The sequence below is a fragment of the Gymnoscopelus braueri genome, assembly GCF_963280865.1.
Source record: "Gymnoscopelus braueri genome assembly, chromosome: 21".
Taxonomy (NCBI): domain Eukaryota; kingdom Metazoa; phylum Chordata; class Actinopteri; order Myctophiformes; family Myctophidae; genus Gymnoscopelus; species Gymnoscopelus braueri.
The window spans coordinates 3,655,737-3,671,927 of NC_137623.1; the positions used below are offsets into that span (position 1 = coordinate 3,655,737).

A 16,191-nucleotide genomic window follows, 5' to 3' on the forward strand; every position below is an offset into this window, starting at 1 on the left:
AACCCTAGCGTCCTTTTTCTGAGGTGAACATTCGACGAAAATAGCCGATCTACAAGCTTACAATGCATCACAATGCAACCCGCTGTGAGCTTTTAGATCGGCTATTTTAGGCAAACAGATTTGGTGTTGAGAGAATAAAGCATCAGACCTAGTTCAGAGCCCTGGGGGACCCCATTCAACTATGTATAAAGGGTTAATGTGGTTATTGTTGCTCCACCTTTCAATTACCCCCCATAACTTAATGCCCCATTTCATCATACAAGAGTGGCACTCAAATGTAGTGAAAATAGCAGATCTACAAGCTCACAATGCGACACTGTTATGCCCCAGTCTAGGGGTACCTGAGACACACAATGCATATGTTCCCGCCTTCCCCAACTCCAAAGTAGCCACACAAACAAAGGGTTTAACGTGCAAAAAGTAGTAATAACAAAGTGGTTAACATAAGTTAGGGTCATACATAAGGGTTTAGGAATAACAAAAAATGAATAATAAAGTTAAAATAACTATTTGGAAATGAATATCTCTGACCTACCAAAAGAACCAATAATACAATATCTTACCTTTCTAGCATAAACAATAAGCAAAAGGATCAACCAGCCAAAAAACAACCTATACCAACTCAAAGTAACTATATCAAAGCAAAGAACTCATAAGTAACTGAACAAACAGAAGTTATGGTGGCCAGTTGGAAGAGGAGGAAGACGGGCTCTGAGGTCTGCGTTCCTCTTATATAGGGAACCTCCTATTAGCCACTCGGCATGCAGAACTCCTGGAAGCTCCCCATCAATCATTGGCCGGCCTTGAAGTGTTCCCCACCAATCACCTTCCGGGCTTGGCACACCTGAATTTGCATACATTCACCCACACAGTCTCACCTCTACCTGGCACACACACACCATTCCACACTAGAACCAAATCATAACTAAATATAACCACAAATAAGACCACAGTCGCAGCAGACACGTTGTGAACTTGTAGTTTAGTTTTATTAACCCATTAAGACCTGGGACGCATCTGTTTCATTTTTAGATTTGAGCTAAAAAGCATTATTTTACACTTTGGCTATTAAAAAATAGCAGATATACAAGCTTGTACCGCGAGCTTGTAGATCTGCTATTTTTGAAAAATCGAGAAACTATGTGCAAATTCATATATTTATATTCTTTTAAATCGATCAAATACATATCATTTTGGGGGTCCTTGACATGAAAAAGTTTGAGAACCACTGACTGAGAAACATACGTTTTTCAGAAAACTGTTAGGATTTAGAAGACAGGAGGAAGACTCGGCCTCAGGTCTTAATGAGTTAACAATATAAACCCTGTATACTTAAATTGAACAGGGTTCCTCAGGGGTCTATTCTTGGCCCTCTACAGATCTACACACTATTGTGAGCTTGTAGATCTGCTATTTCCACGGAATGTTTTCCCCAGAATAGGGAAGCTAGGGATCATGAGGTTAACAGTGTTCTACTTACATGGGGTTAAACGTATCAATACTGCAATATAGAAATACTCTGTTACAAGTAAAAGACCGGAATTCAAAATGTACTTGAGTAAAAGTATTAACATATTGGTGTCAACATGTACCAAAAGTACTCATTATACAGAATGTCCCATTTCAAGTTTTCAAATGTGTGAGATGGTGACTCTCACTCTCCTATTGGTCAGATGGTGCACCTTGACTGATGTTTGCACCATATGTTTCCTATTCAATATTCACATTGATTTCCATAAAAGTCTGATAGCTATAAAGTCAAGACAGACTGCACAAATTATTCTAAATTGTCAAATCCCTTTATCACTAACCTCAGCAATAGAATTCTCACTCACTTAACTGCCTGCTCTTGGCAGTGCAGCATGACACACAGAGGAGTTCTAAATAATTAGGCATCTGTGAAATATTAATAAAAACTAACGTTATAAACTTGACCGGACAGAGAAAATTGCAGGGTACACCCGGCAGCTAACATTTTGGATGTAGTTAATCTCAAGATCTATGTTGTTGATCCTCCTGTCGGCGACATCTGGGAATATCACTGTAATGTTCCATGGAATGACACAAGTGTAAATGTGTGCAGGTTCATACACGAGACGCACGCACACACGCACCTAACATTTCTGCTTTTCCCTACAGTTAACGGGTGGGGCTACTTCAGATACAATAATTTATTTCACTTTATCGCCCAAATCCCGGCAGAAGTGGATGTCTCAGTGGTGCATGAGTTAACGCAGTGTTCTTACTTTTTGTAAGAAGCGTGAAACTTTCAGCATAGTTAGTAAATACCATAATGTTCATTTTCAGATGGGGAGGGAAGTCAGATTTGACCTCTGAGGGGTCAAATCCAAGATGGCTGCCCGTTTACAGGGTCTGAATGTCTAAATACTTTAAAAAAAAAACATGTAAGGCGTTCTTTCCAACTAAGTTGGGGTTGCCCATTCATTTGATGATACTTTGGAGTTTGCCAGAACCCAAGGACATACATTAAATCAAGGTCAAGGTCAAATTACATAGTGATAAGTATATTTTAGCTTGGACACTGGGTTATACTGCAATAGTGAAACTGTTCATCCATTTTGTGACAATGTGAATAATACAAAACAAATGAACAGAATTTAACCTATGGTGGTAGTCTATTTTAATACTATATTAATAGTAAATGACAATAATGAAGGTTCAAGGCTTCTTTATAGTCACATCTTGCGTACAGGAAAGAGAGAAAAACAAGACCAAAAAATACGTTATAATGTTAATTATCAAAATTAAAAGTAACAGTCTCCAGAACAGAGGCACAGTGCAGTACATTTGAGTGCAGCTTTGGCACACCTGCATCGTCCAGTACACCCTTTCGTGCAGCGACAGCGGATTAATTCATGGCACGATTTGGATGCTTCCGAGAGAGTGGTCCAAAATGGTTGCCACCCAGTTGTTTCTTTTGTCCAGCCCCATTCAGATGGCTCTGGCATCTCTGGTTCCAGTACCAATGCCTGGTTCCAACAGTTTGCCTGGTAGCAAGTGCGCTTGATGTGTTGCTTGAGTGCTACCTGGGTTGGAGGAATGCTCTCTAGTGTTCTTGACTTCTCTGTGAAGAGCTGTTTCCTGGCATCATTCACTTGTGTAGGAGTTCACTGAAAGCCTCATTCACCACTGGGAATGACCTCCAAGTTTCCCAGGCAGTCTCCTTTCCTCTTCCAGCGAATGCAGATACAGTGTCACACCCGTGAAAGCGTGAAAGACTGGGAGAGTCAGACACTGTGTTGGAGTCATTGTGGCAACCATTTCATGCTACAACAGCTATGTACCGAAAGCTTGATCAAACACCAAAGGCAACCCACAGCTCATCGGAATGAAGCCAAAGACAGTACTACCACATCAGTATGAACAGTACGTATGGTCACCTTCTTACACCCCTTTAGCACAGTATCTGCCACATGCAGAAGCAGACAAGTGTCAGCCTCCTCTTGTGAACATGGGGCAAGGCAGGCCAAGTTTGAATCAGCAGGAGAATCAGGAGAACAGACGACTGCACTTCCATTGGTTGCATAAAGTTCCTTGCCCTCTGCTAGAGGAATGTTAATTAATTAATTGTCTAATCCCCTTCAGATGTGCATTGTTGGTGTCCCCTATATAAGACACCCATGTTTGTTACACTGCCATTTGTTGATTCTGAGGAAATCATTGCACAATGTTTTTGGGCACATTTTTACCTTGACCTCGACCTAAATGCATTTCCTTGAAATCTGGTGATCTCGAAAGTATCACCAAATGAAAAGGCATCCCCTATTTAGTTGGAAATGATACTTTAAGCATTTTTCTACTGTGCTTGGTTCCAAACTTAAGTTGGACTACCGGACATTTTGGATTTGACCTCTCATGGTCCTCAGAGGTCAAATCTGACTTCCCTCCCCGTCTGAAAATGAACATTATGGCATATACTAACTATGCTGTTTCACGCTTCTTACAAAAAGTGCACGATTTGCTCAAAAACGGGAGGTAAACCGCTGTACTATTGGGGGGATTTGACAGCGTGAGAAATATGATGTGTGACGTGAGTGCATGTGAAGAGGGTCATTTACGTGTGTCTCATTGTGTGAGAGTTGTCAGCTCTGGTTAAGGAACAGTATGTTAACACTTGATGTAGCTTCACTCTGTCAGTGTCTGTCGATGTGTGAAATACAGGATGAATACTGGAAACTGATGTATAAGAGTTCTGAGCTGGAGAGGAAGAGGCAGATGAAGATGGGTGAGGTTCTAGCCGCACGCACGCACGCACGCACGCAACCACGCACGCACCCACGCACGCACGCACGTACACACACACTCACACACTCACACACACACTCACACACTCACACACACTCTCTCTCTCTCTCTCTCTCTCTCTCTCTCTCTCTCTCTCTCTCTACCACTTAAACCCTATAGACTTCATTGACTGGGGTCCCCCAGGGGTCTGTACTTGGTCCACTCCTTTTTCCCTTCTACGCCAACTCTCTTTGTCAAAAATAGCAGATCTACAAGCTCACAACACGACGCTTTGTGAGCTTGTAGATCGGCTAATTGTGTCAGTTGTTTTTACATTTTCACAGAATGTTCTATTCTGAGCTGTCCGGAATAGTGAGTCTAGGGTTGATGTGGTTCAACTAACATGTTCACAATGTGTCCATTTAACTCTTACTTCATACTGGAGGGGGAGGGGACACCTCCAAGTATGATGTAAGAACAAAATGGCCGCTGTGTGAATATGGTTAAATGAGTTTACAGTGATATTGATGTATACTCATAAAACAATGTATCAGACCTCGTCTTCTATACTCATCATGTGTAATGAATGTTTGTTTGTTGTTCTTCTGTAGAGAAGAAGATGAAGTCCATGGATCAGACATCAACACCTCCCCTTCCTCCTGAAGACGAGGTTATTTTTTATATTGTTTTGACTTTATTTTTTAATTTCAGTTTAGTTTTAATTCATTTTAAAACAGACTTACTAGTTTATTTTATTTCTTATGGTATTATATTTTGTGTTTTAGTGTTTTGTATTATAACTATATAATAAACTTGATGCTCCAAATAACGAGGTTAGTTTTACTACAATTAGAAATTGAAGGTATATTTATGGTGTATTAAACGTTTTTATGAAAGAATATAATGACTATGTTCATAAAACATTTATGCATTCAAATGCCATAGATATATAGACATGTTGGGTATGTCGTAACAGTAGACGTGCACCCAGGGGTGCGTTGAGGGTTACCAGCTGGAATTAAATTCACCTTTAAAACGTATTACACGGCTTGGTTGAATACTTTATTTTGATTGGCCAATCACTGAATTCAACGCTCTGTTATTTTTGAATAATGACCGTTGAACTCAACAGACCGTATAATTAAAGACTCAGAGCACCTGCTCAATTCATCTACGTTGCTTGATTTTTGCCGTATCCAACATGGCAGCCATGTAAACAAATGCACAATGTCATTTACAGCTAAACAGTACACTCGAGAGTGTTTCTGAAAACATTTGAAGGAAGAAATAGACATTGCAGTAACAGAATATTGATTTTATTTGATCAACACTTGTTCAATCCGTTGTTTTCCGAGCCGTTCGTGTTGCACTGGACGCACCTTTCATTACCGTAAGCAATGAAATCCTTTTGTTGCTACTTTTAGGTGATTTCTTTATTAACACAATAACCGCCAAGGTATTAAATATCATTTGTTATCCCCTTGCCAGCGTAATTACCTTCATCCGATGACATTTGAAACTCCGTGGAGGCGACATTGTATTCCAAAAAAACAAAAAAGGCGGAGGGAAGGGATAAGCGGAGGGATCTGTGTATTCAAGCGAACCACAACATTCCAACCGCGATCCGCCATTTTGGGTCTGGGGCCCGCTGAAAACAGTGTTTTTTCTGAATATCCCATAGTTAGGGCGGGCGGAAGTGATGTTTTTGGGAATGATGTCACATTCACATACTACTTCTCTCATTGACGATGGACACGATTTTTTTTTCTCCAAAAAAGGCCTACACATCATTCACCTAAATGTGAATAGCCTCAAAAACCCCACAAAGATGTCTGAACTAAGATCCATGTTTGGAAATGGCAAGGTAGGGGTTCTCTCTTTTTCAGAGACAAAACTGGATGATACAGTAGACGATTCTGAAATTGAGATTATAGGCTACAATGTCATTAGGAAAGACAGAACTTTGTGGAGGAGGGGTATGCATTTATGTGAGATCTGCCATCATTTTCAATGTGTACCCAAAATTGGAGAACAACTCCACGGAATCGGTCTGGATAAAAATCACCTATCCTCATGCTAAACCCCTGATAATTGGCGCAATCTACAGGCCCCCATGTCAAAATGAGTTTTATGATTTATTAGATTAGATTACATGGCAATCATTGGAAATTCGGAATTGATTTTGATTGGCGACTACAATACGGATGTACTCCGGAAAGACACCGCCATATTTAAATCTTTCAAAAAATTCTGTGACATGCATAGCCTCACCCAAATGATAAAAAATATCACGAGGGTAGGCCCCACTTCTCAGACCATCATTGACCTCATTTTGACATCAGACCAGTCGAGGATTCCTTTAAGTGGAGTCATTGAGTGCAGTCTAAGCGACCATAACATCATTTTCTGCACGCGTAAGCTTCACAGATCTGTAGTTGATTGTCATAGCACGGTCAGCTGCAGAGCTATGAAAACTTACTCATCAGAAGCTCTCACAACAGCTCTTGAGAAAGTGGATTGGTCAAATGTACTCGGTGGCTCCTCGGCTGAGGAGTCTTGGACTGGTTTCAAAACTGCTTTTGTGTCTGTTATTGATAGCCTAGCGCCCAAGAAGGTGGTGAGAGTCAGAGCCCGTACACAACCCTGGATGAATGGAGACATCCTAAATGCAATCAAACTCAGAAACAAAATGTACTCTGAGTTCAGGAAATGCAAAGATGTGCAACTACTTGAAAGATGCAGAAATCAACGAAATGTAGTAAACAAATTGGTCAAAACTGCCAAAAATAATTTCTTAAATGAAAGCAAAGGCAAACAAAAGCCACCCACAAAAGCTGTGGGAAGCGCTACAGAAATTGGGCTGCAACAACAAAATTCAAACCAAATCTACAAACATCTGCATTATTTCAAGTGGCGTGCTCATTACCGACAAGCAAGCGGTAGCAAACTGTTTTAACAGCTTTTTTACCACCATTGCAACCCAGTTGGTAAGCAAACTTCCTCAGCATTCAGGTTTGTACGGCTCTGACCACATCCATGTTCACTATGTTAAACTAGGGGCTAAAAAAGACTCCTTTTCATTCAAACCAGTAAATGCTGATGATTTGCAGAAAAATCTACTCGCCCTCCAGCCAAACAAGGCCACCGGCCTTGACAATATCCCCACCAGATTCCTCAGAGACGCAGCTACTGCTATTGCCCCCATAGTAGCTCAAATCACAAACCTATCCATCAGCCAGTGTCAGGTCCCACAGGATTTCAAGTTGGCAAGAGTAATCCCTCTGCATAAAAAAGGAAGCAAATTAGAACCTGGCAACTATAGGCCTGTTTCCATCCTTTGTTCCATCTCAAAGGTTGTAGAGCGATTAATTCAAGAACAAATCAACAGCTACCTCAGCGAGGTATACATTAACGACATGAGTGCTGCCTGTAACTGCAAATTGTTCCTGTTCGCTGATGACTCGGCACTCCTGATCTCGGGAGAGGACAAGTTGCAAGTTGAGGAGGCGCTCAGCTCCGAACTCTCAAAAATCCGTACTTGGCTTACCGATAACAAACTGTCACTACACCTTGGGAAAACTGAATCCATTCTCTTTGGGACCAAACATTCCCTCAGACAGATGGATGTAAATGATTTCAAGGTCAAAGTCGATGACACAATTATCTCTAACAAAGAAGAGATTACCTATTTGGGTTGTGTTCTTGACAAATACCTGACAGGTGAAAGCATGGCTACAAAGGTGGTCAAAAGAGTAAACCAGAGAACCAAATTTATGGGCAGAGTTTCCTCTTTTGTCAACCCTCAGGCCCTCAGGACCCTCTCTGGGGCCCTGATTCAACCACTTTTTGACTATGCTTGCACCTCCTGGTACTCCAACACCTCAGTGTCACTGAAGACTAAGCTTCAAACCTCCCAAAACAAACTGATTCGGCTACTCCTCGGATTGGGGCCCATGACCCACCTTTCTCCCACCCATTTTGCCAGCCTAGGCTGGCTCAGGGTGGAAGACAGGGTTAAACAACTAAAAATGGGACTGGCCTATTTTTTTGGCTGTTTTTTTGTAATGATATTTGAACTGTGGTGCCACTATATATGCCTATGAATTGAATACCAAGGCCCTCATTGGAAACAAGTCCGCAAGGACTTTTATGAACGGACCTGTTAGACATTATTTTAAATATAACTGTGCTGTTTTACATTTGTTTGCCTAATAAAATATTCAATCAATCAATCAATGATGAAAGAAAAAAAAACACTCACTTTGAAAAAGAGGGGCTCCGTACTTGTGAGCTTGTTGTAGATCTGCTATGTCCACATAATGTTTGCCCCAGAATAGGGAAGCTACAGTGTTCTACTTAGATTAAACTGTTCTCTTATACCTAGTGAGGCCCTGTTCTGTCCAGTCTTTTATTTTGCTTTTCAGAAAACCTTAGGGTGAGATTTGGTGGCGTATGCAGCAAATATCATTAATATTAGTAGTAGTATAATACATTTATCGACCCATGGAGTCACCACCGCACGCCAAATTATGTTTTGTATTCATTGTTGTACTTAATGTTGCACCCAGTTTAACACACCAGTTGTAATACCCCAACCCTATCATTTTCCAAAGCTAACCCTCAATTATGAAATCAAGTAACTGTAAGGCAGAAACTGGTGGTGATTAATAGTGTGGGTGTGATCATTTTGGTGGGGCGTCTGGGGGTCATCCCCCAGAAACTTTTTAACAGGGCAGATATAATTTCCTGTATTCTGGTGCATTTTAACAGTGAGTTTGATACTTTAACAGGCTTAACTAACATGGGAACAATATGGGTAAATGTTTTCATTTCATCCATCAACAAGCTAAACCGAGACATTGATTTGATAACTGAAGCAATTAAAGAGACATCTTTAATAATAACTACTCATTAATATATATTTATGATTGAATGCAATTAACTAGAATGTATCACTTAGGTATCAAATGGAGTATAATGTGTTTACTGTATGTGGGAAAGACTGGAGTGTATTCACAGTCATAATAAATATAGTGACAGTAGGAGTCAGTGTAACAGCCTGTGTAGAGATGGTGACTCTTACTCTCCTATTGGTCCGATGGTGCACCTTGACTGATGTTTGCACCATATGTTTCCTATTCAATATTCACATTTATTTCCATAAAAGTCTGATAGCTATAAAGTCAAGACAGCCTGCACATAATATTATTCTAAATTGTCAAATCCCTTTAATCAATCACCTCAGCAATAGAACTCTCACTCTCTCTTGTTAACTTGTAGAACAAATATACAAGCTAACAACGCGTCACGTTTTTTTATTGAAAATTATTTTTGCACACGCATGCATCCAAAGGTCCCTCCCCCTTTTAACTGCCTGCTCTTGGCAGCGCAGCATGACACACAGAGGAGTTCTAAATAATTAGACATCTGTCAAATTCAGTTAATAAAAACGAACGTTATAAACTTGACCGGACAGAGAACATTCCAGTGTACACCTGGCAGCTAACATTTTGGATGTGTAGATCATAGAACATTAGTTCATTTTAAGATCTATGTTGTTGATCCTCCTGTTAGCGACGTCTGGGGATATACTGTAATGATCAATGGATGACATGAGCGTAAATGTGCACAGCGTCCTTCATACAAGAGACGCACACACACGCACCTAACATTTCTGCTTTTCACTACAGTTAACGGGTGGGGCTACTTCAGATATAGTAATTTAATTCACATGTGTCTCACGCTCATTGCATGAGAGTTGTCAGCTCTGGTTAAGGAACAGTCAGTTAACAGCTTGATGTAGCTTCACTCTGTCATTGTCTGTTCATGTGAGAAATATAGGATGAATACAGGAAACTGATTAATGAGAAGAAGTCTCAGCTGATGGAAAAGAGGCAGATGAAGATGGGTAAGGTTCTAGCCGCACGCACGCACGCACGCACGCACGCACGCACACACACACACACACACACACACACACACACACACACACACACTTAACCACTTAAAGTTTAAGTGTTTCTACTTCGTTGACCAGGGTCCCCCAGGGGTCTGTACTTGGTCCACTCCTTTTTCCCCTCTACACCAAAACCTTTGGTCAAAAATAATATTCACCAGATGTTCGTACATTTTCACAGAATGTTAGAATAGTTGTTTTTTGTTTATTTGTTGGGATCCTCATTAGCTGTGCCCTAAAGCACCGCTAGTCTTCCTGGGGTCCACATATACAAACAATACATACATTTAAAACTTACATTAAAAAAAACAAAACATAAAGAAAATAATAATACATTATTTTAAGCACACATATACGACTAATTAAAATGCATTAAAAACAATATGGTACGTCCCACAACAAATATTTTCCCAGGAGTCTCTTTATTAGCTTTTTGAATAGGGATTTCTGTGTTAGTTTGGTCATTAACAGTGGTAAAGAAGTCATGTTTCCATTTCTCTATATTCTACTGTGCGCTTCAAATAATTTGTGTTTGCCCTGGGAAGTGAAAACCGGCCTTGTGTTGCCTGTCTGGTGGCATATGTATATGACTGTACCGAAATGATAGGGTTTTGGATTGTAAAACTATATTATTATATTATTACCATATTGAAAGTAACAGTGCAGAAGTAATTTTGTCTTGAACTGTTAGCCATTCTAAATGGAAGTGCATTGTGTTGATGTTAGTTCTAAAAGGACATTGGAGAGCAAACCATGCTGCCTTGTTCTGCCCTAATTGGAGTTTGCTTAAATCTTTCTTTGTGGCATTCGGCCATTTGATTAATTTGGTTGATGTGGTTAAACTAACATGTTCACACTGTGTGCATTTAACTCTTACTTCATACTGGAGGGGGAGGGGCCACCTCCAAGTATGATGTAAGAACAACATGGCCGCTGTGTGAATATGGTTAATTGAGTTTACAGTATTACTCATGTGTAATGAATGTTTGTTTGTTTGTTCTTCTGTAGAGATGGAACAGTCTGGTCAGATGGAGATGAAGTCCATGGATCAGACATCAACACCTCCCCTTCCTCCTGGTGACAAGGTTATTATAGTTTTAACAATCTGGGAACCCATCCGTTAAAAATGAAGTACAGATAAATCTGGGGGCACCATCTCCTTTTTTGTGTAGAAACAGGAACTCGGATTTGCTCCTCCCCTTTCATAGTCCACTTCCTCCCGGGTGCTTCTGTGTTTATTCCTACTAACAACAACACTGCATCTTTGGGCAGTGGTGCTGACTTAAATGCTTTTTAAAAAAACATTTTGCTAGTTTACATTCATGTACTGTATGTTTATCTTTTTTAAAGCCTTTACAGTTTAATAAAAAAAAAATTGTAAGTTAAAGTGTTTTAATTTTTTATATAATATAATATGTAATATTTGTCAGAGGCAAGATTCAAAACAATCAGAAAAATTCATCTTTCTCTCTTTCTCGCTTTCTCTAATTCTCTACATCCATCCATCCATCCATCCATCATGGGTGAGGAAGATGGAAGAGGAGAAGGAGGAGGAGGGGGGAGCAGAGGGAGAGAGCAAGAGGGTCAAAGGTCAACCTGACGTGAAGTTGGAGGAGAAACCAGAGGTGAGATCATTATTAACCCAGAAGTTCTACTGGTAGGATGGAAAACCAGCAGAGTCTATATAAAGGCAGAGTCCCTATAGGCAGGCCACTAGCCTATAGGGACTTTTATTTTATTTTTAAATCGCGCAAAGCGTGTGCCCCCCTGTACTTAGAACCCCCCCCCCCTCTGAGCAGATCCACCACCTCATCCGTGGACACACAACTTGAGGACACACGCACGTCCTGATTATTTCGGTGGAGAAAATATCAGTATAGGCTTATCTTATTACCTACAGTATAACAGTCGAATGTTATGGTGCCTAAGTGTAGTTGTGTTCTTACATTTAATTAAAATAACACATAATTTAGTCATAATGATGATCGGCTTGGCTTATATTAGTGCCCCCTCGCACAGTGTGTGGTGCGCATGTGCCTAGCGGCGGTACTGCTCATCTCTGGGGTTTTGTGTAGCCTGAGCGCCATCTTTTGGTAGAATACCTTGAGGCAAAGAGTCAGGAATCACAACAATCAGCATTGAGTGATATAAAAATGTTTAAGAGCTGTGGAACAGTCTTATTTTGTTACTCTTTATTTGTGTTTATTTAATACCCATGCATATATTATCTTTTTTCTGTTTTTAGGGAACTATTCATTTGCATGGTGAGATGGAAGACCATCCTGTTACAGAATCACAGTCCTCTCTACATCCCTCTCTGGAACTCCAAGATGAAACTGATCTAAATTCAGGCTTCAGTGGTTTAAGGATAGAAGAATCCATCTCTCTGCCTCGTTCTCACAGCTTACCCTCACTGAGTCAAATTCCATGTTTAGAGAACAAGACAAGTTTCAGAGCAAAGCGGTCCCACAGCGTAAATGATGTTACACTACTGGACAAAACACATAAAATTACACCTGATATCATTGTTGTAGAAAACAAGGAAAGCTACAGGTTCCACTGCACCCAAGCAGGACTGTTCCAATGCAACGTGACCGACCTGGTGTTTAAGATGAAGACAGAGGGAGATGTGACTTACAGGACAGTCCACTGGGACCGAGGGCTTCTATCCCAGCTTGGCATGAAGAGGCCTGCAGGACCACTGTTTGACATCGAAGGTTCTCAGGGGTCTGTGTGTCAGTTACAATTTCCACATTGTGAGATCCTCTCCATGGGTGGAGGCAAATCCTTGTCGGTTCTCCATGTGATGGATGATGATGGCTTTGAGCTGATCAAACCCCATGTGATCACAGAAACTCATGTTATCATAGATGTAACTGGATTATCAATATTTGGTGTCATCATGGAGAAGTTGTTCGGGCCCAGTCCTGTCCAGCCCATTCCTGTCCAGCCCAGTCCTGTCCAGCCCAGTCCTGTCCAGGCATTGGTGTCACTGTTTTATAAACCACCGATTGAAGATGATCCAAGTTCAATCCTTAAAGTATTGTTGCTACCTGGGAATGTTGTGCTGAGAGAAGTGAAGAAGGAAAGGAGGGAAATGAATGGAGAAGAGATTTACATTGAAGTGTCTCTCTGTAAACTAATCCCAAAGCAAGAATACACCCTCTCCACTTCCCCTCAAAGTGATTCCATCATAGTTCTACCAAATAAGGCAGAATTTGAAGTTGATGAATTATCCTACCACAATTACATGCCAACATTTGTCATTAATTTAGAGGAAAGTTTTAGCCATGTTCGGCTGCTTCTAAGCAACAGTAACACCTCCTCCGTCTGTGCATGGGAAGGTTATGTGAAACTCTCAGCTGCTGCTTTAAGAAAACAACAACTTCAGCACACTCTGAGTCTTCCAGCAGAAGACAGACTGCTTGATGTGCGGAGTAGCTTCATCGACAGCGTTTCAGACCCCGTCCTCAACAATCTCCTGGACAAACTTTTCCAGAAGAAGGTTATGATAAAAGAAGAGTATGATCAGGCCTATGCAGAGCCAGTGAAACATAACAAGGCTCGTTTTGTCATCGATGCAGTGAGGAACAAAGGAACTGCTGCAAGTTCAAGCATGATATTGTTTCTCTGTGAAACCGACCCATTCCTCTCGATACATCTTGGGTTGATGTAGAACTGTACTGATGTCCTTAAAATACCTTCAGTATCTAGGCAACTTACTTCTTCTCTTCTTATCTTTCTGAAGATGAAGACAAGTTGGTCACATTGAAGATGGATCATTATATGTATATCCCCCCCCCCCTTTTATGACAGTCATCCAGAGCAACTTAAAGAAAATGACAATGGCAATGACAATGACAGGTGCAATGCCTTGCTCAAGGACACTTCAACAGAGTGATTGGTTGTTTCAGGATTTAACACATGATGTTTTGACTATGACCTCAGGACACAAACAATTCCTTTTCAAGTGCGTTTTTTTGCACATAAGTAAGTTGTTGCACAATCTCTGTGAAATATCATTGGATAAATTGTTGGTTGTGATCCTGTAATGTGTCTGTTGAATTATACGATGGAAGGAACTTGGTCTAAACATAACAAGCAGATCATATTAACAGGATGTTTGACTTCTAAAAGACTGACCACGACAAACTGGAAGGATGCAGATCAGCTGAATGATGAACTATGGTTGCAAACATTCCTAGAGACTTGATCGATTGATTGAATACTTTATTGGTCAGAAATATAAACAGCACGGTCAGCACAAGACGTTTAGGCTAAAAGGATAACACAAAACAAGTCCTGGATACTTGTTTCCATTGTGGTCCTATTCTCTATATCTGTGGAGGGAGCTGCCTCTAACCTCTCTACTCTATGATGAGGAACAACAGTTCTGGAGAGTCATTTTGGACACATGGTGCGTACAATCCCACCTTCCTCTAGAATCTTCAGCTGCACACCAGACGTGATTTACAGATAAGCCAGACAGCCTAAGTCTTCACACTTCCCTGACCCTTCCCTGAAAGTTCCCCAGAAAAGTCACAGCCCCCCCCCCCCCTATTCCAGCCAATGGCAGGCCTTTTGATATTCTCAAACGTTGCATAATGTAAATGGCCCATGATTTATTTCTATATGTGACAGTAGTGGTTGACCTGATATCTGTTCTGTGCTGCAGTATGTATCTCTGGTGGGTTCTACAGATCCACAGTTTGCTGATCTATTTGTTTTATTTGATTGGATTTTACTTTCTGGTCTTTTTCTATCTTAATTTGTTTTACTTATTTGGTCCTTTTTGTTTGCCTGTACTGTTTTAGGCGGTTTGTGTACCATAGAGAAAACATAATAAAGTCTACAAGTAAAAAAGAAAAAAAATCTTTTTCAATGCTTTTTTTAAATGTTTAACTTAATTCCATAAGCTGGAATCATGTGTTTTTTTGTATTAAATCAGAACAGGGTCCAGGTACTAACGTATAATTAGTTTTTCTCTTCAAATTAAAAGTGAGAAAAACAAGAAAACGAATTTCCATGTTTTACTGTTGAACCTAAAAAGAACAAAGAGAAAACTGACATGACCTTCAAAATAAGGGTGAAGTGTTTGAGGATGTTACTGTTGTGTTTTACTTCACTGGCTTCTGGAGTTTTTAAATGACAATGGGTTTATATAAGGGGGCGTGTCTGATAACATTTATATCAAATATCCAAATATTGAATCAAGCAACTTAAAAAGTGTCAGCGATGCACATAACATCTTGAGAAGATGTTAAAATGACCCAATAACAGTTTTGTAGTGTAAATAAACCAATCTATCATTAAATGTGGCATCATTGACTTAATCTATATGTATTTTGTATTTTTGATAAGAAGATGGCTTTGTTACGAATTGCAATATTACTATAGAGCTATAGTTGGGGGGGGGGCAGGGTGGTGATTTTATTGGTTGTCTGTTGTACAGTGTTTTATATTTTGTTTGGGTTTGAGGGTAGTTACGCCTTAGTTTTATTTTATTTTAGTCTTGGGGGGATGGCTTTTATGATCTTATCTTATGGTTTCTGGTATACATATTGTATTGCATCATCTGTGCCTTATGTATCCCTCGGGGGGAGGGGGGAGAAAAGACGTCATTTGTATCCTTGTAAATTTGTCAACCTGCTGAATATAAACATTTAAAAGGGGATCAAAGGGCCTCCAGACACCATACTGGATGCCACACAGGTTGAAGAGAGCATCGTTGCATGATGCCTGGCTTACAACACACAGTGGATGCCTTCCCACCATCTTAAGCTGGTGACTTGCCTTTCCTGGAAATTCCTTGCATTGATTATTTTGACTCAATGGAGGCTCTATAGATGGGTTTCCTGTTTGTAAACATGAGAGGATGATGCGCGCGCAGTGGAGGGACGAGCCTGTAGAGGGCGCTATTACCCGCAGCAGCTCTGGCCATTGTACATTCATAAAAGAAATGGTCTTCACCGGGTTTAATGAAAGTAGAT

General features: G+C 40.4%; 2 protein-coding genes across 2 annotated transcripts in view; both read left to right on the forward strand.

Moving 5' to 3' along the window:
* Positions 1–12,298, forward strand: part of LOC308077521 (uncharacterized protein) — a gene marked incomplete at its 3' end in the record, with an annotated part of 14,379 nt that extends 2,081 nt beyond the window's left edge. The window contains exons 6-8 of the mRNA XM_080418269.1: positions 4,183–4,246; positions 11,210–11,278; positions 12,243–12,298. Coding sequence (XP_080274395.1) covers positions 4,183–4,246; positions 11,210–11,278; positions 12,243–12,298 — 189 coding nt within the window. The remainder of the gene's footprint in view (positions 1–4,182; positions 4,247–11,209; positions 11,279–12,242) is intronic.
* The window catches only part of LOC308077409 (uncharacterized protein), a 312,304-nt gene that overhangs the window by 252,842 nt on the left and 43,271 nt on the right, over positions 1–16,191 (forward strand). The gene's annotated exons all lie outside the window — the stretch shown is intronic.